This window comes from Pristiophorus japonicus, chromosome 15 (genome assembly GCF_044704955.1).
Source record: "Pristiophorus japonicus isolate sPriJap1 chromosome 15, sPriJap1.hap1, whole genome shotgun sequence".
Lineage (NCBI taxonomy): Eukaryota > Metazoa > Chordata > Chondrichthyes > Pristiophoridae > Pristiophorus > Pristiophorus japonicus.
Genome location: NC_091991.1, coordinates 97,461,535 through 97,489,528, shown reverse-complemented (window position 1 = coordinate 97,489,528; position 27,994 = coordinate 97,461,535). Strand labels below are relative to the sequence as shown.

Genomic DNA, 27,994 nt, shown 5'->3' with positions numbered 1-27,994 from the left:
CCCGACCCCACTCCCGCACCCCGACCACGACCCCCGACCCCGGTCCCCGGTCCCTGACCCCACTCCCGACCCCGGTCCCCGGTCTCACTCCCGACCCCGGTCCCTGACCCCGACCCCACTCCCGGTCCCCGATCCCGGTCCCCGAGTCTGACCCCGCTCCCGACCCTGGACCCCGGTCCCCGACCCCAGTCCCTGACCCCACTCCCGACCCCGGTCCGGGGTCTCACTCCCGACCCCGGTCCCCGACCCCCACTCCCGGTCCCCGACCCCCACTCCCGGTCCCCGACCCCGGACCCCATTCCCGGTCCCCGACCCCGGATCCCACTCCCAGTCCCGGTCCCCGACCCCGGACCCCACTCCCGGTCCCCGACCCCGGACCCCACTCCCGGTCCCCGGTGCCCGGACCCCACTCCCGGTGCCCGGACCCCGCTCCCGGTCCCCGACCCCGGACCCTGCTCCCGGTCCCCGGCCCCGGACCCTGCTCCCGGTCCCCGGCCCCGGACCCCGCTCCCGGACCCCACTCCCGGTCCCGGACCCCGACCCTGGACCCCACTCCCGGTCCCCGGTCCCGGACCCCACTCCCGGTGCCCGACCCCGGACCCCGCTCCCGGTCCCCGGTCCCGGTCCCCGACCCCGGACCCCGCTCCCGGTCCCCGCTCCCGGTCCCCGGCCCCGGACCCCGCTCCCGGACCCCGACCCCGACCCCGACCCCGGACCCCACTCCCGGTCCCCGACTCCGGACCCCACTCCCGTTCCCGGACCCCTCTCCCGCTCTCCGACCCCGGACCCCGCTCCCGGTCCCCGCTCCTGGTCCCGACCCCACTGCCGGTCCCCGAGCCCGACCCCGGACCCCGCTCCCGCTCCCCGACCCGGGTCCCCGATCCCGACCCTGAACCCGGTCCCTGATCCCGCTCCCGACCCCGGTCCCTGGTCCCCGACCCCCCGGTCCCGGGCCCTGACCCCACTCCCGACCCCGGTCTGGGATCTCACTCCCGACCCCGGACCCCGACCCCGCTCCCGGTCCCAGACCCCCACTCCCGGTCCCGGACCCCACTCCCGGTCCCGGTCCCCGACCCCGGACCCCACTCCCGGTCCCCGACCCCGGACCCCACTCCCGGTTCCCGGTCCCCGACCCCGACCCTGAACCCACTCCTGGTCCCCGATCCCGGTCCTCGACCCCGGACCCCGGTCCCCGACCCCGGACCCCGCTCCCGGTCCCCGACCCCGGACCCCGCTCCCGGTCCCCGACCCCGGACCCCGCTCCCGCTCCCCGACCCCGGACCCCGCTCCCGGTCCCCGACCCCGGACCCCACTCCCGGTCCCCGGACCCCACTCCCGACCCCAGACCCTGCTCCCGGTCCCCGGTCTCACTCCCCGATCCTGCTCCCCGGCCCCACTCCCGCTCCCCGACCCCGGTCCCGACCCAGCTCCCGTTCCCCGAACCGGGTCCCCGACCCCGACCCTGAACTCGCTCCCGGTCCCGCTCTCCGACCCCGACCCCCAACCCCGCTCAGATCCCGCACCCGACCCCACTCCCGATTCCCGGTCCCCGACCCCCGATCCCGGTCCCTGACCCCACTCCCGACCCCGGACCCCGCTCCCCGTCCCCGGTCTCACTTCCGACCCCGGATCCCGCTCCCCGACCGCGGACCCCACTCCCGGTCCCCGACCCCGGACCCCACTCCCGGACCCCACTCCCGGTCCCCGACCCCGGACCCCTGACCCCGGTCCCTGACCCCGGTCCCGGTCCCTGACCCCACTCCCGACCCCGGACCCCGCTCCCGGTCCCCGGTCTCACTCCCGACCCCGGTCCCCGACCTCGGACCCCGGACCCCACTCCCGATCCCCGACCCCGGACCCCACTCCCGGTCCCCGACCCAGGACCCGGACCCCACTCCCAGTCCGCGGCCCCACTCCCGCTCTCCGAACCCGGACCCCGCTCCCGCTCCCGCTCCCCGACCCGGGTCCCCGACCCCGACCCTGAAACCGCTCCCGGTCCCCGACCCCACTCCCGCACCCCGACCACGACCCCCAACCCTGCTCCGACCCCGGTCCCCACTCCCGACCCCGGTCCCCGGTCTCACTCCCGACCCCGGTCCCTGACCCCGACCCCGATCCCGGTCCCCGAGCCCGACCCCGCTCTGACCCCGCTCCCGACCCTGGTCCCCGGTCCCGGTCCCTGGTCCCCGGTCCCGGTCCCCGACCCCCACTCCCGGTCCCTGACCCCGACTCCGGACCCCGGTCCCCGACCCCGGATCCCAACCCCGGATCCCACTCCCGGTCCCCGACCCCGGGTCCCGGTCCCCGTCCCGGGTCCCCGACCCTGAACCCACTCCCGGTCCCCGGTCCCCGGTCCCGACCCCAGACCCCACTCCCCACTCCCGGCTCCCGGTCCCCGACCCCGGAACCCGCTCACGGTCCCCGGACCCCGCTCCCCGTCCCCGACGCCAGACCCTGGTCCCCGGACCCCGCTCCCGGTCCCCGACCCCGGTCTCACTCCCGACCCCGGACCCCACTCCCGATCCCCGACCCCGGACCCCACTCCCGACTCCGGACCCCACTCCCGCGCCCCGACCCCGGACCCCACTCCCGGTCCATGGACCCCGACCCCGGACCCGACTCCCGACCCCGGACCCGACTCCCGACCCCAGACCCCGCTCCCGGTCCCCGGTCTCGCTCCCCGCTCCTGCTCCCCGGACCCCGCTCCCGCTCCCCGAACCGGGTCCCCGACCCTGAACCCGCTCCCGGTCCCGCTCCCCAACCCCGCTCCGATCCCGACCCCGGTCCTGGTCCCTGACCCCACTCCCGACACCGGACCCCGCTCCCCGTCCCCGGTCTCACTTCCGACCGCGGACCCCGTTCCCTGTCCCCGCTACCGGTCCCCGACCCCACCCCTGCTCCCCGACCCCGCTCCCGGTCCGACCCCGACCCGACTCCCGGTCCCCGACCCCGGTCCCTGCCCCCGACCCCACTTCCGACCCCGGACCCCACTCCCGGTCCCTGCCCCCGACCCCACTTCCGGTCCCCGACCCCGGACCCCACTCCCGACCCCGGTCCCTGACCCCACTCCCAGTCCGCGGCCCCGGTCCCGCTCTCCGACCCCGGACCCCGCTCCCGGTCCCGACCCCACTCCCGGTCCCCGAGCCCGAGCCCGCTCCCGCTCCCCGACCCGGGTCCCCGATCCCGACCCTGAACCCGCTCCCGGTCCCTGACCCCACTCCCGACCCCGGTCCGGGGTCTTACTCCCGACCCCGGACCCCTACTCCCGGTCCCCGACCCCTACTCCCGACCCCGGACCCCACTCCCGGTCCCCGACCCCGGACCCCACTCCCGGTCCCCGACCCCGGACCCCGCTCCCGGACCCCGCTCCCGGACCCCGACCCCGGACCCCAGTCCCGGTCCCCGCTCCCTGTCCCCGACCCCGGACCCCGCTCCCGGTGCCCGACCCCGGACCCCGCTCCCAGACCCCGACCCCGGTCTCACTCCCGACCCCGGACCCCACTCCCGGTCCCCGAACCCCACTCCCGGTCCCCGACCCCGGACCCCACTCCCGGTCCCCGGACCCCGCTCCCCGACCCCGGACCCCGCTCCCGGTCCCCGACCCCGGACCCCACTCCCGGTCCCCGGACCCCACTCCCGACCCCAGACCCTGCTCCCGGTCCCCGGTCTCACTCCCCGATCCTGCTCCCCGGCCCCACTCCCGCTCCCCGACCCCGGTCCCGACCCAGCTCCCGTTCCCCGAACCGGGTCCCCGACCCCAACCCTGAACTCGCTCCCGGTCCCGCTCTCCGACCCCGACCCCCAACCCCGCTCAGATCCCGCACCCGACCCCACTCCCGATTCCCGGTCCCCGACCCCCGATCCCGGTCCCTGACCCCACTCCCGACCCCGGACCCCGCTCCCCGTCCCCGGTCTCACTTCCGACCCCGGATCCCGCTCGCCGACCCCGGACCCCACTCCCGGTCCCGGACCCCACTCCCGGTCCCCGACCCCGGACCCCACTCCCGGACCCCACTCCCGGTCCCCGACCCCGGACCCCTGACCCCGGTCCCTGACCCCGGTCCCGGTCCCTGACCCCACTCCCGACCCCGGACCCCGCTCCCGGTCCCCGGTCTCACTCCCGACCCCGGTCCCTGACCTCGGACCCCGGACCCCACTCCCGATCCCCGACCCCGGACCCCACTCCCGGTCCCCGACCCAGGACCCAACTCCGGTCCATGGACCCCACTCCTGGTCCCCGACCCCGGAACCCACTCCCGGTCCCCGACCCCGGACCCGGACCCCACTCCCAGTCCGCGGCCCCACTCCCGCTCTCCGACCCCGGACCCCGCTCCCGCTCCCGCTCCCCGACCCCGACCCTGAAACCGCTCCCGGTCCCCGACCCCACTCCCGCACCCCGACCACGACCCCCAACCCTGCTCCAATCCCGGTCCCCACTCCCGACCCCGGTCCCCGGTCTCACTCCCGACCCCGGTCCCTGACCCCGACCCCACTCCCGGTCCCCGAGCCCGACCCCGCTCTGACCCCGCTCCCGACCCTGGTCCCCGGTCCCGGTCCCCGACCCCCACTCCCGGTCCCTGACCCCGACTCCGGACCCCGGTCCCCGACCCCGGATCCCACTCCCGGTCCCCGACCCCGGGTCCCGGTCCCCGTCCCGGGTCCCGTCCCGGGTCCCCGACCCTGAACCCGGTCCCGACCCCAGACCCCACTCCCCACTCCCGGCTCCCGGTCCCCGACCCCGGAACCCGCTCACGGTCCCCGGACCCCGGACCCCGCTCCCCGTCCCCGACGCCAGACCCTGGTCCCCGGACCCCGCTCCCGGTCCCCGACCCCGGTCTCACTCCCGACCCCGGACCCCACTCCCGATCCCCGACCCCGGACCCCACTCCCGACTCCGGACCCCACTCCCGCGCCCCGACCCCGGACCCCACTCCCGGTCCATGGACCCCGACCCCGGACCCGACTCCCGACCCCGGACCCGACTCCCGACCCCAGACCCCGCTCCCGGTCCCCGGTCTCGCTCCCCGCTCCTGCTCCCCGGACCCCGCTCCCGCTCCCCGAACCGGGTCCCCGACCCTGAACCCGCTCCCGGTCCCGCTCCCCAACCCCGCTCCGATCCCGACCCCGGTCCTGGTCCCTGACCCCACTCCCGACACCGGACCCCGCTCCCCGTCCCCGGTCTCACTTCCGACCGCGGACCCCGTTCCCTGTCCCCGCTACCGGTCCCCGACCCCACCCCTGCTCCCCGACCCCGCTCCCGGTCCGACCCCGACCCGACTCCCGGTCCCCGACCCCGGTCCCTGCCCCCGACCCCACTTCCGACCCCGGACCCCACTCCCGGTCCCTGCCCCCGACCCCACTTCCGGTCCCCGACCCCGGACCCCACTCCCGACCCCGGTCCCTGACCCCACTCCCAGTCCGCGGCCCCGGTCCCGCTCTCCGACCCCGGACCCCGCTCCCGGTCCCGACCCCACTCCCGGTCCCCGAGCCCGAGCCCGCTCCCGCTCCCCGACCCGGGTCCCCGATCCCGACCCTGAACCCGCTCCCGGTCCCTGACCCCACTCCCGACCCCGGTCCGGGGTCTTACTCCCGACCCCGGACCCCTACTCCCGGTCCCCGACCCCTACTCCCGGTCCCCGACCCCGGACCCCACTCCCGGTCCCCGACCCCGGACCCCACTCCCGGTCCCCGACCCCGGACCCCACTCCCGGTCCCCGACCCCGGACCCCACTCCCGGTCCCCGACCCCGGACCCCACTCCCGGTCCCCGACCCCGGATCCCACTCCCGGTCCCCGGACCCCAGTCCCGGTCCCCGTCCCGGGTCCCCGACCCCGACCCTGAACCCACTCCTGGTCCCCGATCCCGGTCCTCGACCCCGGACCCCGCTCCCGGTCCCCGACCCCGGAACCCGGTCCCCGACCCCGGACCCCGCTCCCGGTCCCCGACCCCGGACCCTACTCCCGGTCCCCGACCCCTACTCCCGGTCCCCGACCCCGGACCCCACTCCCGGTCCCCGACCCCGGACCCCACTCCCGGTCCCCGACCCCGGACCCCACTCCCGGTCCCCGACCCCGGATCCCACTCCCGGTCCCCGGACCCCAGTCCCGGTCCCCGTCCCGGGTCCCCGACCCCGACCCTGAACCCACTCCTGGTCCCCGATCCCGGTCCTCGACCCCGGACCCCGCTCCCGGTCCCCGACCCCGGAACCCGGTCCCCGACCCCGGACCCCGCTCCCGGTCCCCGACCCCGGACCCCGCTCCCGGTCCCCGACCCCGGACCCAGCTCCCGGTCCCCGACCCCTACTCCCGGTCCCCGACCCCGACCCCGACCCCGGATCCCACTCCCTGTCCCCGGACCCCACTCCCGGTCCCCGACCCCGGACCCCAGTCCCGATCCCCGCTCCCTGTCCCCGACCCCGGACCCCGCTCCCGGTGCCCGACCCCGGACCCCGCTCCCAGACCCCGACCCCGGTCTCACTCCCGGTCCCCGACCCCGACCCCACTCCCGGTCCCCGACCCCGGATCCCACTCCCGGTCCCCGGACCCCAGTCCCGGTCCCCGTCCCGGGTCCCCGACCCCGACCCTGAACCCACTCCTGGTCCCCGATCCCGATCCTCGACCCCGGACCCCGCTCCCGGAACCCGGACCCCGCTCCCGGTCCCCGACCCCGGACCCCGCTCCCGGTCCCCGACCCCTACTCCCGGTCCCCGACCCCGACCCCGACCCCGGATCCCACTCCCTGTCCCCGGACCCCACTCCCGGTCCCCGACCCCAGACCCCGCTCCCGGTCCCCGGTCTCGCTCCCCGCTCCTGCTCCCCGGACCCCGCTCCCGCTCCCCGAACCGGGTCCCCGACCCTGAACCCACTCCCGGTCCCGCTCCCCAACCCCGCTCCGATCCCGACCCCGGTCCTGGTCCCTGACCCCACTCCCGACACCGGACCCCGCTCCCCGTCCCCGGTCTCACTTCCGACCGCGGACCCCGTTCCCTGTCCCCGCTACCGGTCCCCGACCCCACCCCTGCTCCCCGACCCCGCTCCCGGTCCGACCCCGACCCGACTCCCGGTCCCCGACCCCGGTCCCTGCCCCCGACCCCACTTCCGACCCCGGACCCCACTCCCGGTCCCTGCCCCCGACCCCACTTCCGGTCCCCGACCCCGGACCCCACTCCCGACCCCGGTCCCTGACCCCACTCCCAGTCCGCGGCCCCGGTCCCGCTCTCCGACCCCGGACCCCGCTCCCGGTCCCGACCCCACTCCCGGTCCCCGAGCCCGAGCCCGCTCCCGCTCCCCGACCCGGGTCCCCGATCCCGACCCTGAACCCGCTCCCGGTCCCTGACCCCACTCCCGACCCCGGTCCGGGGTCTTACTCCCGACCCCGGACCCCTACTCCCGGTCCCCGACCCCTACTCCCGGTCCCCGACCCCGGACCCCACTCCCGGTCCCCGACCCCGGACCCCACTCCCGGTCCCCGACCCCGGATCCCACTCCCGGTCCCCGGACCCCAGTCCCGGTCCCCGTCCCGATTCCCCGACCCCGACCCTGAACCCACTCCCGGTCCTCGACCCCGGAACCCGGTCCCCGACCCCGGACCCCGCTCCCGGTCCCCGACCCCGGACCCCGCTCCCGGTCCCCGACCCCTACTCCCGGTCCCCGACCCCGGACCCCACTCCCGGTCCCCGACCCCGGTCCCCAGTCCCGGTCCCCGCTCCCTGTCCCCGACCCCGGACCCCGCTCCCGGTGCCCGACCCCGGACCCCGCTCCCAGACCCCGACCCCGGTCTCACTCCCGACCCCGGACCCCACTCCCGGTCCCCGACCCCGAACCCCACTCCCGGTACCCGACCCCGGACCCCACTCCCGGTCCCCGGACCCCGCTCCCCGACCCCGGACCCCGCTCCCGGTCCCCGACCCCGGACCCCACTCCCGGTCCCCGGACCCCACTCCCGACCCCAGACCCTGCTCCCGGTCCCCGGTCTCACTCCCCGATCCTGCTCCCCTGCCCCACTCCCGCTCCCCGACCCCGGTCCCGACCCAGCTCCCGTTCCCCGAACCGGGTCCCCGACCCCGACCCTGAACTCGCTCCCGGTCCCGCTCTCCGACCCCGACCCCCAACCCCGCTCAGATCCCGCACCCGACCCCACTCCCGATTCCCGGTCCCCGACCCCCGATCCCGGTCCCTGACCCCACTCCCGACCCCGGACCCCGCTCCCCGTCCCCGGTCTCACTTCCGACCCCGGATCCCGCTCCCCGACCCCGGACCCCGGACCCCGCTCCCGGTCCCCGACCCCTACTCCCGGTCCCCGACCCCGACCCCGACCCCGGACCCCACTCCCGGACCCCGCTCCCGGTCCCCGACCCCGGTCCCCAGTCCCGGTCCCCGCTCCCTGTCCCCGACCCCGGACCCCGCTCCCGGTGCCCGACCCCGGACCCCGCTCCCAGACCCCGACCCCGGTCTCACTCCCGACCCCGGACCCCACTCCCGGTCCCCGACCCCGAACCCCACTCCCGGACCCCACTCCCGGTCCCCGACCCCGGACCCCACTCCCGGTCCCCGACCCCGGTCCCCACTCCCGCTCCCCGACCCCGGTCCCGACCCAGCTCCCGTTCCCCGAACCGGGTCCCCGACCCCGACCCTGAACTCGCTCCCGGTCCCGCTCTCCGACCCCGACCCCCAACCCCGCTCAGATCCCGCACCCGACCCCACTCCCGATTCCCGGTCCCCGACCCCCGATCCCGGTCCCTGACCCCACTCCCGACCCCGGACCCCGCTCCCCGTCCCCGGTCTCACTTCCGACCCCGGATCCCGCTCCCCGACCCCGGACCCCGGACCCCGCTCCCGGTCCCCGACCCCTACTCCCGGTCCCCGACCCCGACCCCGGACCCCACTCCCGGACCCCGCTCCCGGTCCCCGACCCCGGTCCCCAGTCCCGGTCCCCGCTCCCTGTCCCCGACCCCGGACCCCGCTCCCGGTGCCCGACCCCGGACCCCGCTCCCAGACCCCGACCCCGGTCTCACTCCCGACCCCGGACCCCACTCCCGGTCCCCGACCCCGAACCCCACTCCCGGACCCCACTCCCGGTCCCCGACCCCGGACCCCACTCCCGGTCCCCGACCCCGGTCCCCACTCCCGGTCCCCGACCCCGGTCCCTGACCCGGACCCCACTCCCAGTCCGCGGCCCCACTCCCGCTCTCCGAACCCGGACCCCGCTCCCGCTCCCGGTCCCCGACCCCACTCCCGCACCCCGACCACGACCCCCGACCCCGGTCCCCGGTCCCTGACCCCACTCCCGACCCCGGTCCCCGGTCTCACTCCCGACCCCGGTCCCTGACCCCGACCCCACTCCCGGTCCCCGATCCCGGTCCCCGAGTCTGACCCCGCTCCCGACCCTGGACCCCGGTCCCCGACCCCGGGCCCTGACCCCACTCCCGACCCCGGTCCGGGGTCTCACTCCCGACCCCGGTCCCCGACCCCCACTCCCGGTCCCCGACCCCCACTCCCGGTCCCCGACCCCGGACCCCATTCCCGGTCCCCGACCCCGGATCCCACTCCCAGTCCCCGACCCCGGATCCCACTCCCAGTCCCGGTCCCCGACCCCGGACCCCACTCCCGGTCCCCGACCCCGGACCCCACTCCCGGTCCCCGGTGCCCGGACCCCACTCCCGGTGCCCGGACCCCGCTCCCGGTCCCCGACCCCGGACCCTGCTCCCGGTCCCCGGCCCCGGACCCTGCTCCTGGTCCCCGGCCCCGGACCCCGCTCCCGGACCCCACTCCCGGTCCCCGGTCCCGGACCCCACTCCCGGTGCCCGACCCCGGACCCCGCTCCCGGTCCCCGACCCCGGTCCCGGACCCCGCTCCCGACCCCGGACCCCGGACCCCGCTCCCGGTCCCCGCTCCCAGACCCCGCTCCCGGTCCCCGGCCCCGGACCCCGCTCCCGGACCCCGACCCCGACCCCGACCCCGGACCCCACTCCCGGTCCCCGACTCCGGACCCCACTCCCGTTCCCGGACCCCTCTCCCGCTCTCCGACCCCGGACCCCGCTCCCGGTCCCCGCTCCTGGTCCCGACCCCACTGCCGGTCCCCGAGCCCGACCCCGGACCCCGCTCCCGCTCCCCGACCCGGGTCCCCGATCCCGACCCTGAACCCGGTCCCTGATCCCGCTCCCGACCCCGGTCCCTGGTCCCCGACCCCCCGGTCCCGGGCCCTGACCCCACTCCCGACCCCGGTCTGGGATCTCACTCCCGACCCCGGACCCCGACCCCGACCCCGCTCCCGGTCCCAGACCCCCACTCCCGGTCCCCGTCCCCGGACCCCACTCCCGGTCCCGGTCCCCGACCCCGGACCCCACTCCCGGTCCCCGACCCCGGACCCCACTCCCGGTCCCCGACCCCGGATCCCACTCCCGGTCCCCGGACCCCAGTCCCGGTCCCCGACCCCGACCCTGAACCCACTCCTGGTCCCCGATCCCGGTCCTCGACCCCGGACCCCGGACCCCGGTCCCGGACCCCGCTCCCGGTCCCCGACCCCGGACCCCGCTCCCGGTCCCCGACCCCGGACCCCGCTCCCGGTCCCCGGACCCCGCTCCCCGACCCCGGACCCCGGACCCCACTCCCGACCCCAGACCCTGCTCCCGGTCCCCGGTCTCACTCCCCGATCCTGCTCCCCGGCCCCACTACCGCTCCCCGACCCCGGTCCCGACCCAGCTCCCGTTCCCCGAACCGGGTCCCCGACCCCGACCCTGAACTCGCTCCCGGTCCCGCTCTCCGACCCCGACCCCCAACCCCGCTCAGATCCCGCACCCGACCCCACTCCCGATTCCCGGTCCCCGACCCCCGATCCCGGTCCCTGACCCCACTCCCGACCCCGGACCCCGCTCCCCGTCCCCGGTCTCACTTCCGACCCCGGACCCCGCTCCCCGACCGCGGACCCCACTCCCGGTCCCCGACCCCGGACCCCACTCCCGGACCCCACTCCCGGTCCCCGACCCCGGACCCCTGACCCCGGTTCCTGACCCCGGTCCCGGTCCCTGACCCCACTCCCGACCCCGGACCCCGCTCCCGGTCCCCGGTCTCACTCCCGACCCCGGTCCCCGACCTCGGACCCCGGACCCCACTCCCGATCCCCGACCCCGGACCCCACTCCCGGTCCCCGACCCAGGACCCAACTCCGGTCCATGGACCCCACTCCTGGTCCCCGACCCCGGAACCCACTCCCGGTCCCCGACCCCGGACCCCACTCCCAGTCCGCGGCCCCACTCCCGCTCTCCGAACCCGGACCCCGCTCCCGCTCCCGCTCCCCGACCCGGGTCCCCGACCCCGACCCTGAACCCGCTCCCGGTCCCCGACCCCACTCCCGCACCCCGACCACGACCCCCAACCCTGCTCCGACCCCGGTCCCCACTCCCGACCCCGGTCCCCGGTCTCACTCCCGACCCCGGTCCCTGACCCCGACCCCACTCCCGGTCCCCGATCCCGGTCCCCGAGCCCGACCCCGCTCTGACCCCGCTCCCGACCCCGCTCTGACCCCGCTCCCGACCCTGGTCCCCGGTCCCGGTCCCCGACCCCCACTCCCGGTCCCTGACCCCGACTCCGGACCCCGGTCCCCGACCCCGGATCCCACTCCCGGTCCCCGACCCCGGGTCCCGGTCCCCGTCCCGGGTCCCCGACCCTGAACCCACTCCCGGTCCCCGGTCCCGACCCCAGACCCCACTCCCCACTCCCGGCTCCCGGTCCCCGACCCCGGAACCCGCTCACGGTCCCCGGACCCCGGACCCCGCTCCCCGTCCCCGACGCCAGACCCTGGTCCCCGGACCCCGCTCCCGGTCCCCGACCCCGGTCTCACTCCCGACCCCGGACCCCACTCCCGCGCCCCGACCCCGGACCCCACTCCCGGTCCATGGACCCCGACCCCGGACCCGACTCCCGACCCCAGACCCCGCTCCCGGTCCCCGGTCTCGCTCCCCGCTCCTGCTCCCCGGACCCCGCTCCCGCTCCCCGAACCGGGTCCCCGACCCTGAACCCGCTCCCGGTCCCGCTCCCCAACCCCGCTCCGATCCCGACCCCGGTCCTGGTCCCTGACCCCACTCCCGACACCGGACCCCGCTCCCCGTCCCCGGTCTCACTTCCGACCGCGGACCCCGTTCCCTGTCCCCGCTACCGGTCCCCGACCCCACCCCTGCTCCCCGACCCCGCTCCCAGTCCGACCCCGACCCGACTCCCGGTCCCCGACCCCGGTCCCTGCCCCCGACCCCACTTCCGACCCCGGACCCCACTCCCGGTCCCTGCCCCCGACCCCACTTCCGGTCCCCGACCCCGGACCCCACTCCCAACCCCGGTCCCTGACCCCACTCCCAGTCCGCGGCCCCACTCCCGCTCTCCGACCCCGGACCCCGCTCCCGGTCCCGACCCCACTCCCGGTCCCCGAGCCCGCTCCCGCTCCCCGACCCGGGTCCCCGATCCCGACCCTGAACCCGCTCCCGGTCCCTGACCCCACTCCCGACCCCGGTCCGGGGTCTTACTCCCGACCCCGGACCCCTACTCCCGGTCCCCGACCCCTACTCCCGGTCCCCGACCCCGACCCCGGACCCCGCTCCCGGTCCCCGACCCCGACCCCGGTCCCCAGTCCAGGTCCCCGACCCCGGACCCCGCTCCCGGTGCCCGACCCCCGGACCCCACTCCCGGTCCCCGACCCCGGACCCCACTCCCGACCCCAGACCCCGCTCCCGGTCCCCGGTCTCGCTCCCCGCTCCTGCTCCCCGGCCCCACTCCCGCTCCCCGACCCCGGTCCCGACCCAGCTCCCGTTCCCCGACCCCGGTCCCCGGACCCTGTTCCCGCTCCCCGAAACAGGTCCCCGACCCCGACCCTGAACCCGCTCCCGGTCCCGCTCCCCGACTCCGATCCCACACCCGACCCCACTCCCGGACCCCGGTCCCGGTCCCTGACCCCACTCCCGACCCCGGACCCCGCTCCCCGTCCCCGGTCTCACTTCCGACCCCGGACCCCGCTCCCAGTCCCCGACCGCGGACCCCACTCCCGGCCCCGGACCCCACTCCCGATCCCCGACCCCGGACCCCACTCCCGGTCCCCGGACCCCACTCCCGGTCCCCGACCCCGGACCCCGCTCCCGGTGCCCGACCCCGGACCCCGCTCCCAGACCCCGACCCCGGTCTCACTCCCGACCCCGGACCCCACTCCCGATCCCCACCCCGGACCCCGCTCCCGGTCCCCGACCCCGGACCCCACTCCCGGTCCACTGACCCCACTCCCGGTCCCCGACCCCGGACCCCACTCCCGACCCCAGACCCCGCTCCCGGTCCCCGGTCTCGCTCCCAGCTCCCGTTCCCCGACCCCGGTCCCCGGACCCTGTTCCCGCTCCCCGAAACGGGTCCCCGACCCCGACCCTGAACCCGCTCCCGGTCCCGCTCCCCGACTCCGATCCCGCACCCGACCCCACTCCCGGTCCCCGACCCCGGTCCCGGTCCCTGACCCCACTCCCGACCCCGGACCCCGCTCCCCGTCCACGGTCTCACTTCCGACCCCGGACCCCGCTCCCGGTTCCCGACCGCGGACCCCACTCCCGGCCCCGGACCCCACTCCCGATCCCCGACCCCGGACCCCACTCCCGGTCCCCGGACCCCACTCCCGGTCCCCGACCCCGGACCCCACTCCCGGTCCATGGACCCCACTCCCGGTCCCCGACCCCGGACCCCACAACCGACCCCAGACCCCGCTCCCAGTCCCCGGCCCCACTCCCGGTCCCCGGTCTCGCTCCCCGCTCCTGCTCCCCGGCCCCACTCTCGCTCCCCGACCCCGACCCCGCTCCCGGGGCCCGGTCTCACTCCCGACCCGCTCCCCGACCCCGACCCCGGACCCACTCCCGCTCCCCGACCCCGCTCCCGGGGCCCGGTCTCACTCCCGACCCGCTCCCCGACCCCGACCCCGGACCCACTCCCGCTCCCCGACCCCGCTCCCTGTCTCCGGCCCCGCTCCCTGTCTCCGGCCCCCCTCTCTGTCTCCGGCCCTGGCCTCGCTCCCTGTCTCCGGCTCCGGCCCCGCTCCCTGTCTCCGGCCCCGGCCCCCGACCCCGCTCCCTGTCTCCGGCCCTGCTCCCTGTCATCGGCCCCGCTCCCTGTCTCCGGCCCCCGGCCCCCGACCCCGCTCCCTGTCTCCGGCCCTGCTCCCTGTCTCCGGCCCCGCTCCCTGTCTCCGGCCCCGCTCCCTGTCTCCGGCCCTGACCCCGCTCCCGGTCCCCGCTCCCTTGCCCCGAACCCGCTCCGGGGCCCTGAGAGAGACCATAAAGGAAATCTGTGTGTGGAGGCAGAAGACATGGGTATGATTCTCAATTAATACTTTGCATCTGTTTTCAAAAATGAGAGGGGCGATGCAGAGCAATGATGACGGAGGAGTGTGAAATATTAGACGAGATAAACATAGTGAGAGAGGACGTTTTCAGGGACTTAGCAGCTTTGAAAGTGGATAAGTCCCCAGACCCGGTTGAAATGTATCCCAGGCTGTTAAGAGAAGCAAATAAGAAAATAGCAGAGTCTCTGACCATCATTTTCCAGTCCTCTCTGGCTGCACGTGTGGTGCCAGAGGATTGGAGGACTGCTAATGTGGTACCTTTGTTTAAAAAGGGCGAAAGGGATAGACCGAGTAATTACAGGCCAGTCAGCCTAACCTCAGTGATGGGAAAATTATTGGAAAAATCCTGAGGGATAGGATAAATCTTCATTTGGATAGACATGAATTAATCAAGGACAGTCAGCATGATTAACTTGATTGAATTTTTCAAGGAGGCAACCAGGAGGGTCGATTTGATAAGGTCCCACATGGCAGACTGATCATGAAGTAAAAGCCCATGTGATCCAGGGCAAAGTGGCAAATTGGATCCAAAATTGGTTCAGCCAGGAAGCAAAGGGTAATGGTGGTTAAGAGATGTGTAATACTTGCCTTTATTAGTTGAGGTATGGAAAACAAGAGCAAGGAGGTTATGCTTGAACTGTATAAAACACTGGTTAGGTTGCAGCTGGAGTACTGTGTGCAGTTCTGGTCACCACATTACAGGAAAGATGTGATTGCACTGGAGAGGGTGCAGAGGAGATTTACAAAAATGTTGCCTGGACTGGAGAATTTTGGCTATGAGGAAAGATTGGAGATGCTGGATCTGTTTTCTTTGGAACAGAGGAGGCTGATGGGAGACCTTATTGAGGTGTATAATATTATGAGGGGCCTAGATGGAGTGGACAGGAAGGATCTGTTTCCCTTGGCAGAGGAGTCAACAACCAGGGGCCATAGATTTAAAGTAATTGGGGGTGATTTTAGAGGAGATGAGGGGAAATTTCTTCACCCAGAGGGTGGTGGGGGTCTGGAACTCACTGCTTGAAAGGGTGGTAGAGGCAGAAAGCCTCACCACATTTTAAAAAAATATTTGGATGTGCACTTAAAGTGCCGTAACCTACATGGCTATGGACCAAGAGATGGAAAATGGGATTAGGCTGGATAGCTCCTGGTCGGCCGCATGGCCTCCTTCCGTGCTGTAAATCTCTATGATGCTATGATTGTACACAGTAATACTGATGCAGGTCACAGACCACAGTGAACAGCCAACTTCTGGCACTGTCTCTTGATGAGGTTAAACTGAATCTAATCCAGCTCAGCATTGTTCACTGTCACTGAACCTGTGCGTCTGATGAAAACTCGCATCTAAGATTAGCCCTTGTAGCTGACTAGATGATTGAGTGTCTGTCTGTTCAAATTGTTTTTGTATCATCCATAAATTTTGAGAGGCCAAGAGTTGAGGAACTGGAGAAGGCAGCAGAATGAGTTTGTTTCCGGGGCCCTGCACAGTTATATTTCAGTTAACAAAGTGCAGTAGAGGCACTGATGTGATGCAAGTCCATTTGTTGTGTGTCAGTGGGATTGGTCTGTTTGGAGACCCGTTGCAGACCACGTTCCTTCTCTTGTCTATGCCAGTATCAGTGGTTGATACCAAATGACACCCATGAGGAGTGGAAATGCTCCATAATTTATCCCATGGATCCAGCACCTCCCCTAATTGCAGTGAAATAGCAGACATATCACACAGCAACTCCAGACATAATACTGTTAAAACTTGTCTTTTCAATAAGTAAAATGTGGCTTCTGAGTAAGTACTTATCACAGTCAACTTCTGTTTCCTTGGGAGCCCAGGAGGGGCTGTGTGCGCGTGTGCATAAGTATGTGTGCGTGTGTACACGTGCGTGCCTTTGTGTGTATATTTCTGTATTCATTTCCTCCCAGTTAAGCAAAGCCTCAATTCAAAATTCTCATCCGTGTTTTCAAATCTCAGTGGCCATGCCCTTCCCTATCTCTGTAATCTCCTTCAGCCACACAACCCCTCAAACTGTCTGCGCTCCTCTAATTCTACCCTCTTGTGAATCCCTGATTATAATCGTTCAACCATTGATGGCTGTGCCTCCTGGTGCCTAGGCCGGAGGATGAGACTACCTTGGATCTGGCCTGGAGGAGACGGAGGTTGAACAGATTCCTGTTTGTTCTGTAATTTAACTCCACTCCAGCGGGGAGCTTGCTGAGGGTGAGATGGAGCATTGCAGCAAGGAAGATCAAGAAGAGCGTTGCTGCGATGACGCAGCCCTGCTTGACCCTGGTCCGCACGTGGAATGGGTCTGTGATGGATCCGTTGGTCAGGATCACGGCCTGCAGGTCATCGTGGAGCAGGCGGAGGATGACAAACTTTTGAGGGCAGCCGAATCTGAGGAGGACGCTTCATAATTGCTCACGGTTGACGGTGTCGAAGGCTTTTGTGAGGTCAAAGAAGGCCATGCACAAAGGTTGGTGCTGTTTCCTGCATTTCTCTTGTATCTGCCGCGCGGTGAAGATCATGTTCACCATGCCCCCTAGTGGGCGGAATCCGCACCACAATTCTGGGAGGAGCCCCTCAGCCATGGGGGGAAGCATCCGGGAAGGCGCTGAACACCTCGAGTCTCTTTGTCGAGAGCAAGCTGAAGCCAAGCGTAGACAGCGGAAGGAGTGTGTGGCAACCCAGGCTCCTCACCCAGCCGTTCCTTCAACTACTGTCTGTCCCACCTGTGACACAGACTGCAGGTCCCACATTGGACTCATCAGTCAGCTGAGAACTCACTTTTAGTGTGGAAGCAAGTCATCCTCGACTTCGAGGGACTGCCCATGATGATGCCGAGGCCCCAAGCTCTGGAACTCCTGTGCTAATTTTCAATTGTGCGGCTTGTTATCAATTTTTAAAATCTCATAACACTCCTGTGAAGCGCCTTGGGACGTTGCACTATGTTAAAGGCGCTATATAAATACAGGTTGTTAATGCAGAAATCCCGGTGTCAGCCTTGACTCAGTGGTAGCACTCAACTCTTTGAGTCAGTTCATGCCTCAGTCCAGGGACTTGTGCCGTCTTTCAGTTTGAAATGTTAAATCGAGGCCTGACCTGCCCTTTCAGGGGAATGTAAAATATTTTACGCCACTGTTTGGAGGGAGGGGGGAGCACAATTTTCCTGGTGACCTGGTTAATATTGATCTAAAAATCATTAAATTAGCATTTATTTCATTCCCATTTGCGGGATCTTCCTGTACACAAATCGGCTGCCGTGCTTCCCTACATTACATCAGTGACTACACTTATAAAGTACTTCATTGATGTGAAGAGTTTTGCGAGGTTCTGGGGATGTACAAGTCCAGGCTTTTGATTGGCAGTTTCCAGGTTTGGTTCCCCGTATGTGCTGAATTGGCTGAGATCAGCTGTGCAACAGTCTCTGGGGTAAAGAGATAAAGATCCCAGCACTGCCATTCCTGATGGCCAGCTTGCAAATGAGGTGCTGGCAAATTGCACTGTGGGTACATTGCTGAAGACCGAATGAGTTGTCCAGTATAGTCTGCTGAGATAGGCTCAGATAAACAATGCAGTTAGATATCATGGACAAGCCCGAGACCCCCATTCTCCACTCCTAATGCTAATTCCACCCCCTTGTCACTGATTCCATCCCCTTATGATCTGTCACTCTGGCTGCACCAAGCCATGCAAAACTTCACCCCGCTTGACACTGAGCTGAGCTTCAAACCCTACATCCTCTTAAACCATCAAGACCATCTATTTCCTACTTCAACCAGGATTGTCCGGTGCCTCATCCCAGGTTTCATCTTGTGTTTTAACCCAGGTTTACCCTCTTTTCCCAGGCTGGATCCACGCTGTCCTGACCTCCAAGGATTGCATGGCTTTCGGTGGAAACTTCCTGCACAACCTCAACATTAGCACACAACTCAGGTTGGTGACCACCCTCGCTGTCCTGTTCTGTGCCTGCTGCTTTTCTCTCCCATACCCAATACCACATCAGCTAAACTAAATCCCAACTTGTCAGCACATTTATCAAAAGTTCCTTATTAGCCCTAGTGAGCAGGATCTGCTCATTGCAGCTGTGATGTTTGAACCAGTTGGACCCTGTGTGTGAACAATTCAGCTGGATCTTGCCATGGTTCAGCGAATGACATCAAAAGTGTGACGGAGCTTTGACTCAATGAAGCAGTACACTGAGGAGGTGGGGAGGGGTGGGGAGGGGAGGGAAGCAGCCATTGATCAGTAATCTGCCTTGGCACTGAACAGGTACATTCAGCTGTAAGTACACTGCACCTGGCGGGACCAATCTGCACTGGTTGCACCCCTGCCCCTCAGAGGGTTTTGTGCTGCAACATAGGGGTGGAAAGACCTCGGGACTGAAAGGTGCAGAATGCCTGTTGGCTGACCTGCCTGTCTCTGTCCTCTGCCTCTGGCATGCTGCTGTACCCGATCTGATCCACTGATCCTGGGGAGGTCCTTGCGTAAGGTCAGTGCCAGCTACCTGGGGGCCCCTGCACTGCATTGACAGCAAATTGAGGTCAGAGGCTGGACCCTGTGGTCCCACCCACTTAGTAGTCACTCACCTTGCTACAATAGGCCTGCTCTGCTCCAGGAAGGGAAACCCCACAACCATTGCATTCCCAAATTTGGGAAGAGAACTGTTAGAGATTGGTACTGGATTTGCTTTAATTCTTTGACAACATTTTAAAAATTGAATATTTAAAGGTTATTCTGAGAATATCGTGATCTGAAATATCTGTGGTTTATTCAAATCTAATTCTGCACAACCAAACTTGGGAGTCTGTCTTTGCACTTTGAATGTGAAGACATTTATGACAAGGCATCGCAAGGGGGTGTTATACACCACCTTATACTGACCAACTCCTTGGACTATGGTCAAAAACATGCAGCCTCCATTTGAAGCAATGCAAACCATCAATGGTGAGCTAGTCCCTTTGTGTTTGGGTGATGGTTTCATGATCTGGAGTCAATAGCTCCAGTATTAACGGAAGGAATTTCAGCACATTTGTCAGTGGCATTTTAACATAGCCACTTCATTATTATTTTACATCTTCGTTTGGCGTCCAATGCTCAGCAGCAGGCGTGATGAGGACCCGTACGAGACAATTTCCACTCCCAATATTTAAGAGGATAATTAAAAAATAGAATTTTTGTGGACAGGACATACCTGGACAATTTTCTACTCGGTCATCGGGAGGTGAGACAGCCTGTCGAGTACTGACCGGGGTGCGGTGAAAGCATTATGGCCAAAGTATCCTCTCATTTTCTTTTGTGCGCTGTCCCTTTAAATTTGCTACATGTGATATCTTCCAGTGGCCTGCATGGGACTTTCAGATTGGTGGTAACCCCTCTGCAATAAAGGACAACTTTCTATTTGCCTTCCTAATTACTTGCTGTACCTGCATATTAACTTTTTGTGTTTCATACACAAGGACCACCAGATCCCTCTGTACCTCAGCATTTTGTAATTTCACCCCATTTAAATAATGTGCTTTTTTGTTTTACCAACCGGAAAATGACCCATTTATCCCGACTCTCTGTTTTCTGTTAGTTAGCCACCCTCTTTCATATATAGCCCACGCTAATATATTACTCCCAACCCAGTGAGTTTTTATCTTGTACAGTAACCTTTTATGTGGCACCTTATCAAATGCCTTCTGAAAATCTACATACACCACATCCACTGGTTCCCCCTTATCCACCCTGCCTGTTACATCCTTAAAGAACTCCAGCAAATTTGTCAAACATGATTTCCCTTTCATAAAACCATGCTGACTCTGCCTGACTCTATTATGCTTTTCCAAATGTCCTGCTACTACTTCCTTAATAATGGACTTCAGCATTTTCCCAACGACAGATGTTAGACTAACTGGTCTATAGTTTCCTGCTTTCTGTCTCCCTCCTCTTTTAAATAGGGGCGTTACATTTGGCGGTTTTCCAATCTGCTGGGACCTCTCCAGAATCCAGGGAATTTTGGTAGATTGCAACCAAGGCATCCACTATCTCTGCAGCTACTTCTTTTAAGACCCTAGGATGCAGGCCATCTGGTCCAGGGGACTTGTCCACCTTTAGTCCGATTATTTTACCCAGTACTTTTTCTCCAGTGATAATGATAATGATAATGATAATGATATAGCCCCTTGATTATACATTATTGGGATGTTTTTAGTGTCTTCTACCGTGAAGACCGATACAAAATATTTGTTCAATGTCTCTGCCATTTTCCTGCTCCCCATTATTAATTCCCCAGTCTCATCCTACAGGGGACCAACATATACTTTAGCCGCTCTTTTCCTTTTTATATACCTGTAGAAGCTCTTACTATCTTTTTATATTACTTGCTAGTTTACACTAATAATCCTTATTCTCTCTCTCTTTATTCTTTTTTTAATTGTTCTTTGCTGGTTTTTAAAAATGTCCCAATCCTCTGGGCCCCCCCCACTAATCTTGGCAACATTGTATGCCCTTGTTTTTAATTTGATCCCATCCTTTCCTTCCTTAGTTAGCCACAGATGGTTCTCCCTTCTCTTAAAGTCTTTCCTTCTCACTGGGATATATTTTTGTTGAGAGTTATGAAATAGCTCCTTAAATGTCTGCCACTGCTCATCAACCGTCTTCGAAACATAGAGCATAGAAATTTACAGCGCAGAAGGAGGCCATTCCGGCCCATCGTGTCCACGCCAGCCGACAAAGAGCCGCACGGCCCTCGGTCAGCAACCCTGAAGTTTACATATAAATCTATGAACAATGGCAGACAGGTAAAGAGCATCGGGCCCAACCAGTCTGCCTCACACAACCGCGATACCCCATGTATCGCAACATTTTACACTCTACCCCACCTGGAGCCAAGCAATCTCCTGGGAGAGGTTAAAAACCCAGGCCAATTGGCGAAAAAAATCTGGGAAAATTCCTCTCCGACCCATCCAGAAACTAGTCCAGGAGATCACCCTGGCCGTATTCGATTCGCTGCAGTACTTACCATCGTATCTGTGCCAGCCGACAAGAGGTTATCCAATCTAATCCCAATTACCAGCTGTAGGTCTGTAACTCTGCAGGTTACGGCACTTCAAGTGCACATCCAAGCACCTTTTCAATGTGGTGAGGGTTTCTGCCTCTACCCCTTTCCAGGCAGTGAGTTCCAGACCCCACCACCCTCTGCATGAAGAAGCTTCCCCTCAAATCCCCTCTAAACCTTCCACCAACCACCTTAAACCTATAACCCCTCGTAATTGGCCCCTCCACCAAGGAAAATAAGCCCTTGCTATCCACTCTATATCTAGGCCCCTCAAAATTTTATATACCTCAATGAGGTCCCCTCTCCACCTCCTCTGTTCCAATGAGAACAAACCCAGACTATCCAATCTGTCCTCATGGCTAAGATTCTCCATTCCAGGCAGCATCCTAGTTAATCTCCTCTGCACCCTCTCTAGTGCAATCACGTCCTTCCTATAATACAGTGACCAGAACTGCATGCAGTACTCCAGCTGTGGCCTAACCAAAGTATTATACAATTTAAGCATAACCTCCTTGCCCTTATATTCTATGCCTCAGCCAATAAAGGCAAGCATTCCATATGCCTTCTTAACCTCCTTATCCAATGGCCTGCTACTTTCAGGGATCTGTGGTTAAGCACTCCAAGGTCCCTTTGTTCATCTACATTTCATAAAAACATAAGAACATAAGAATTAGGAACAGGAGTAGGCCATCTAGCTTGTTTAAGGTCTCAGCCATTTCCACATTTCCCATTATTAAATCCCCCTTCTCATCTTCTAAGGGACCAACATTTACTTTAGTCACTCTTTTCCGTTTTATATATCTGTAAAAGCTTTTACTATCTGTTTTTATGTTTTGCGCAAGTTTACCGTTATAATCTATCTTCCCTTTCTTTATTGCTTTTTTAGTCATTCTTTGCTGTTGCTTAAAATTTTCCCAATCCTCCAGTTTCCCACTAATCTTGGCCACCTTATACGCATTGGTCTTTGATTTGATACTCTCCTTTATTTCCTTGGTTATCCACGCTGGTTATCCCTTCTCTTGCCGCCCTTCTTTTTCACTGGAATATATTTTTGTTGCGCACTATGAAAAGAGCTCCTTAAAAGTCCTCCACTGTTCCTCAATTGTGCCACCGTTTAGTCTTTGTTTCCAGTCTACTTTAGCCAACTCTGCCCTCATCCCACTGTAGTCCCCTTTGTTTAAGCATAGTACGCTCGTTTCTGACACAACTTCCTCACCCTCAATCTGTATTACAAATTCAACCATACTGTGATCACTCATTCCGAGAGGATCTTTTACTAGGAGATCGTTTATTTTTCCTGTCTCATTACACAGGACCAGATCTAAGATGGCTTGCTCCCTTGTAGGTTCTGTTACATATTGTTCTAAGAAACAATCCCGTATGCATTCTATGAATTCCTCCTCCAGGCTACCCCGTGCGATTTGATTTGACCAATCGATATGTAGGTTAAAATCCCCCATGACTACTGCCGTTCCTTTTTCATATGCTTCCATTATTCCCTTGATTATTGCCCGCCCCACCGTGAAGTTATTATTTGGGGGCCTATAAACTACGCCGACCAGTGACTTTTTCCCCTTACTATCTCTAATCTCCACCCACAATGATTCAACATTTTGTTCATTGGAGCCAATATCATCCCTCACAACTGCCCTGATATCATCCTTTATTAACAGAGCTACCCCACCTCCTTTCCATTCTTGTCTATCTTTCTGAATCATCAGATACCCCTGTATGTGCAACAGAGCCAGCCACGGTGCCATGAACTTGGCTGCTGCTGCCCTCCCCTGATGAGTCATCTCCCTCAACAGCACTCAAAGCGGTGTATCTGTTTTGCAGGGGGATGACCACAGGGGACCCCTGCACTACCTTCTTTGCACTGCTCTTCCTGCTGGTCTTCCATTCCCTAGCTGGCTGTGGATCCTTCTCCTGCGGTAAGACCAGCTCGCTACACGTGCCACTCACGTCCATCTCAGCATCGTGGATGCTCCAGAGTGAATCCACCCTCAGCTCCAATTCCTACCTCTAAGCCAATTTTGGATCCAACTTGCCACTTTGCCCTGGATCCCATGGGCTTTTACCTTCATTACCAGTCTGCCATGTGGGACCTAATCAAAAGCTTTGCTAAAGTCCACATACACTACATCATACGCACTGCCCTCATCAACCCTCCTGGTTACCTCCTCAAAAATTCAATCAGGTTAGTCAAACACGATCTTCCCTTAACAAATCCGTGCTGACTGTCCCTGATTAATCCTTGCCTTTCTAAATGTAGATTTATCCTGTCCTTCAGGATTTTTCCCAATAATTTTCCCACCACTGAGGTTAGGCTGATGGGCTTGTAATTACTCGGCCTATCCCTTTCTCCCTTCTTAAACAAGGGTACCACACTACCAGTCCTCCGGCACAATACCTGAATCCAAAGAGGACTGGAAAATGATGGTCAAGGCCTCTGCTATTTCCGTTCTTGCTTTACTCAACAGTTTAGGATGCATTTCATCCGGGCCTGGGGACTTAGCCACTTTCAAAGCTGCCAAACTCCCCAATACCTCCTCTCTCACTCTGTCTATTTTGTCCAGAATTTCACACTCCTCCTCAATAGCAGTATCTGCATTGCCCCTTTCCTTTGTGAAAACAGACGCAAAGTATTCGTTAAGAAGCAAACCCACATCTTCCGCCTCCACACACAGATTACCCTCATGGTCTCTAATAGGCCCTACCCTTTCTTAGTTATCCTCTTGTTCTTAATATATTTATAGAACATCTTAGGGTTTTCCTTGATTTTACTGACCAAGAATTTCTCGTGCTCTCTCTTAGCATTCCTAATATCCTTTTTAATATTACCTCTTAACTTTCTATATTCCTCCAGAGATTCTACAGTATTTAGCCGTCGGTATTTGACATAAGCTTCCCTTTTTTTCTTATCCTCCCCTGTAAGCCCCTCGACATTCAGGAGGCTCTAGAATTGTTATTCCTACCCTTTTTCTTTTAATTTATTTAATTTGTTTTCCCAGTCCACTTTAGCCAACTCTCCTGTCATACCTTTGTATCACCTTTATTTAAGATCAGGACCCTGGTTTGAGACCCAATCTTCTCACCCTCCAACTGAATTTGAAATTCAACCTCTTTCCTAGAGGATCCTTTACTATGAGATAATTTATTAATCCTGTCGCATTACACAGTACCAGATCTAAAATTGCCTGTTCCCAGGTTGGTTCCACAACGTACTGTTCAAGGAAACCATATGAAGATTACAATTGGCCATGATTATTGCCGTACCTTTCTTATAAGCCTTTATTATTTCTTGATTTATACTCTGTCCAACAGTGTCGCTACTGTTAGGGGGCCTATAGACCACTCCCACCAGTTACTTCTTCCCCTTATTATTCCTTATCTCCACCCAAACTGAATCTACATCTTGATCTTCTGAGCCAAAATCATATCTCACTACTGCACTGATCTCATCCTTTATTAAATCCTTTTCCTTTCTGTCTGTCCTTCCGAAATGGCAAATATCCCTGAATATTCCATTCCCAGCCTTGGTCACCTTGCAACTACGTCTCTGTAATGGCTATCAGATCATACCCATTTATATCTGTCTATCTTGTTACGAATGTTATGTGCATTCAGATAAAGAGCTTTTAATTTTGTCTTTTCCATTTTTCCCTGCTTTGATCCCACTTTCTGATGCTCTTATGTTTATACATTATGTTCCTTCCGGTTTTTCCCTCTGGTTATCATTTCCCCCAGTGCTACCCTGCTCTATTGTCTTCTCCTTTCTCTTGTGGACTGTTTAAATTTCTGCTCACCTGAACCCCCCACCCACTTGTTAGGTCTCAGCTGGAGTATTGTGGGCACCACACTTAAGGAAAGATGATAGAAAGGGTACAGAGGAGGTTTACCAGAATGTTACCAGGAATAAAGGAGTTCAGTTATGAGGAGAGGTTGGTAAAGTTAGGATTGTTTCCCTTGGTACAGAGAAGGTGACCTAATCGAGCTTTTCAAGATGGAGAGATTTTGATTGTAAATAGGGAAAAAAATGTTCCCTCAGGCAAGTGGGTCAATAACCAGCGGTCAGAGATTCCAAATCATTGGCAAAAGATGTCGCGGCGAGGTGAGCTATTTTTCCTCAGACTATGTGGGAACCAGGAATTCTCAACCTGAAAAGGTGGGAGCTGAATCCATAACAAACTTTAGAAGGGAGTTGGACTGGCGTTTGCGGATGAGGAACTTGCAGGGTTAGGGACAAAAAGCAGGAATGTGGGACTCAGCATGATAGCTCTTCCAAAGAGCCGGCACAGGCATGATGGGCCGAATGGCCTCCTCCTGTGCTGCAAGTGTCTGATTTTGCGTTTTAATCAGCCCCTTCATTTGCCATTGTGCTATCTCCTTGCTTTCTATGGCGAGTATCAAGACGCCCGGGAAACCAGTGGGTGCGATGCGATGTTCATTTTAAAACTGTTGAATTATTGCTCCAATTGAGCAATTAGCATCTGTTAATAGGCAACCCACCTCTTCCAAGGGACCAGCCTAATGCAATTGAGTTCAATACAGAAGTTTGCAGTTTGGAGCCGGCTTTCCGACATACGTGCCTGTATTAGCCCCTCATCCTCAGCCAAACCCACGTGCTCTTCCACATTAAACTTCTCCCAAATCAGTCTGTTGGTAGCACCAAGTCCATATTGCACCACAGCATGGTCATTTTCTGGAACTCTGGAGGGGAGCAGCTGCTTTGAAAGATCATGGCACCAATAATCTTTCCTCCTCCAGCTCCCACCAAACTACAGTGAAGTGTACAAAACAACTGGTATTTTTCCATAGTGAGCATGCTAAGCAAGCATAAAGTGACTACAAAGGGCCATTTATACGTCTATTCTCCTGAACCCAGAAAGTTGAAGGGGTCACTGCGAGTGGAAGTAGTATTTCTCATTGTCATTTTCATTGCAGGGTGTACGAGATGGAGAAGCGATTAAAGACTCCGGAGCTTTTCAAGTTTCCGTACTTTGAGGCAATTTGTTGGTACGTGGCAAACAGCCTTCAAGAAACTCTAAAAGGTATGGGAAGCTAATGAGAACCAAGCAGCAATACACACCATTTAATTAGCTCTGTGATGCACCAAATGCTAGGACGTTGCTAGTCTGTTCCAGTGGTGAAACCGTGAGAGACCTTTACTCTGCCACAGCAACAGGAGTATTTCGAATTAAATGAGTGACCATGTTGGCAACTGCTAGACACCTCTGTTAAATGTTCACAACAGGAGCACCTCCCCAATCCCCAAAATTCACCCCTTTCATTGGAGGTTCTTCAACTGTTTATTCAGGGGCACAAAGATTTGTTTGTGTAGCATTAAACTTTATTGCTCGGGTGGCTGAATGTACAGGATGTTTGGATTCACATTTGATGCAGAGAAATTATAGAATCATAAAATGTGAGGTGATATATTTTGGGAGGATGAATAAGGAGAGGAAATATACTAAACAGTGAAATGTTAAAAGGAGCAGAGAGACTTAGTAATTGATTAGTGTGTCAGTGCTCTCTCTCTCTCTCTGTTGCCACAGAAATTTACAGCATGGAAGGAGACCATTTCGGCCCATCATGACTGTGCCGGCTGACAAAGTGCTATCCAGCTCTTAGTCTGTAGCCCTATAGGTTTCGGCACTTCACATGCACATCCAAGTAATTTTTTTAAATGGTGAGGGTTTCTGCCTCTACCACCCTTTCAGGCAGTCAGTTCCAGACCTCCACAACCCTCTGGGTGAAAAAAATTCCCCTCAAATCTAATTCTGCCCTCCTCTAATTCTGCCCACTTGAGCATCCCTGATTACAATCGCTCAACCATTGGTGGCCGTGCCTTCTATTGCCTTTGCCCCAAGCTCTGGAACTCCCTCCCTAAACCTCTCCGCCTCTCTACCTCTCTACCCTCCTTCAAGACGCTCCTTAAGACCTACCTCTTTGACCAAGCTTTTGACTACCTATGCTAATTTCTACTTATGCGGCTCGGTCTCAAATTTTTCTCGGATAATATTCCCGCGAAGCGCATTGGGACGTTGCACTACATTAAAGACGCTATATAAATACAAGTTGTTGTCTAATAACCCTGGAATGTTGAGCTGCTATACCTGCCTTTCTTTCAGCCATGTCTCAGTAATAGCTATAATATCGTACTCCCAAGTGTCTATCTGTGCTCTCAGCTCATCTGCCTTATTCCCTAGACTCCTTGCATTGAAGTATAGACTATTTAGCATTGCCAAACTCCCTTGTCTATTTTCTAGCCCTTGTTTCCTCTGTATTCCAAGTTCACTTTCTACTTTTTTGCTTTCCAATTCTAGCTTTGCTTTTCTTCCTACTATTCTCGGGTTCTCATCGCCAAGCTAGTTTAAATCCTCCCCAACAGCGGATATTGGTCCCAGCCCTGTTGAGGTGCAACCTGTCCGCCATGTACAAGTCCCATCTCTACCAGAAATGGTCCCAATGCCTCAGGAATCTAAAGCCCCTCCCTCGTGCACCATCCTTCCAGCCACACATTCATCTGCTCTATCCTCATATTCAATACTCACTTGCACATGGCACCGGGAGTAATCTGGAGATTACTACCTTTGAGGTCC

General features: G+C 62.0%; 1 protein-coding gene across 3 annotated transcripts in view; it reads left to right on the top strand.

Moving 5' to 3' along the window:
* Window positions 1-27,994, top strand: part of LOC139280923 (lysine-specific demethylase 7B-like) — a 458,954-nt gene that overhangs the window by 120,278 nt on the left and 310,682 nt on the right. For all 3 annotated transcript variants that reach the window (XM_070900731.1, XM_070900732.1, XM_070900733.1), the window contains 2 exons: window positions 18,199-18,286; window positions 26,337-26,443. In XM_070900731.1, the coding sequence (XP_070756832.1) occupies window positions 18,199-18,286; window positions 26,337-26,443 (195 nt within the window). The remainder of the gene's footprint in view (window positions 1-18,198; window positions 18,287-26,336; window positions 26,444-27,994) is intronic.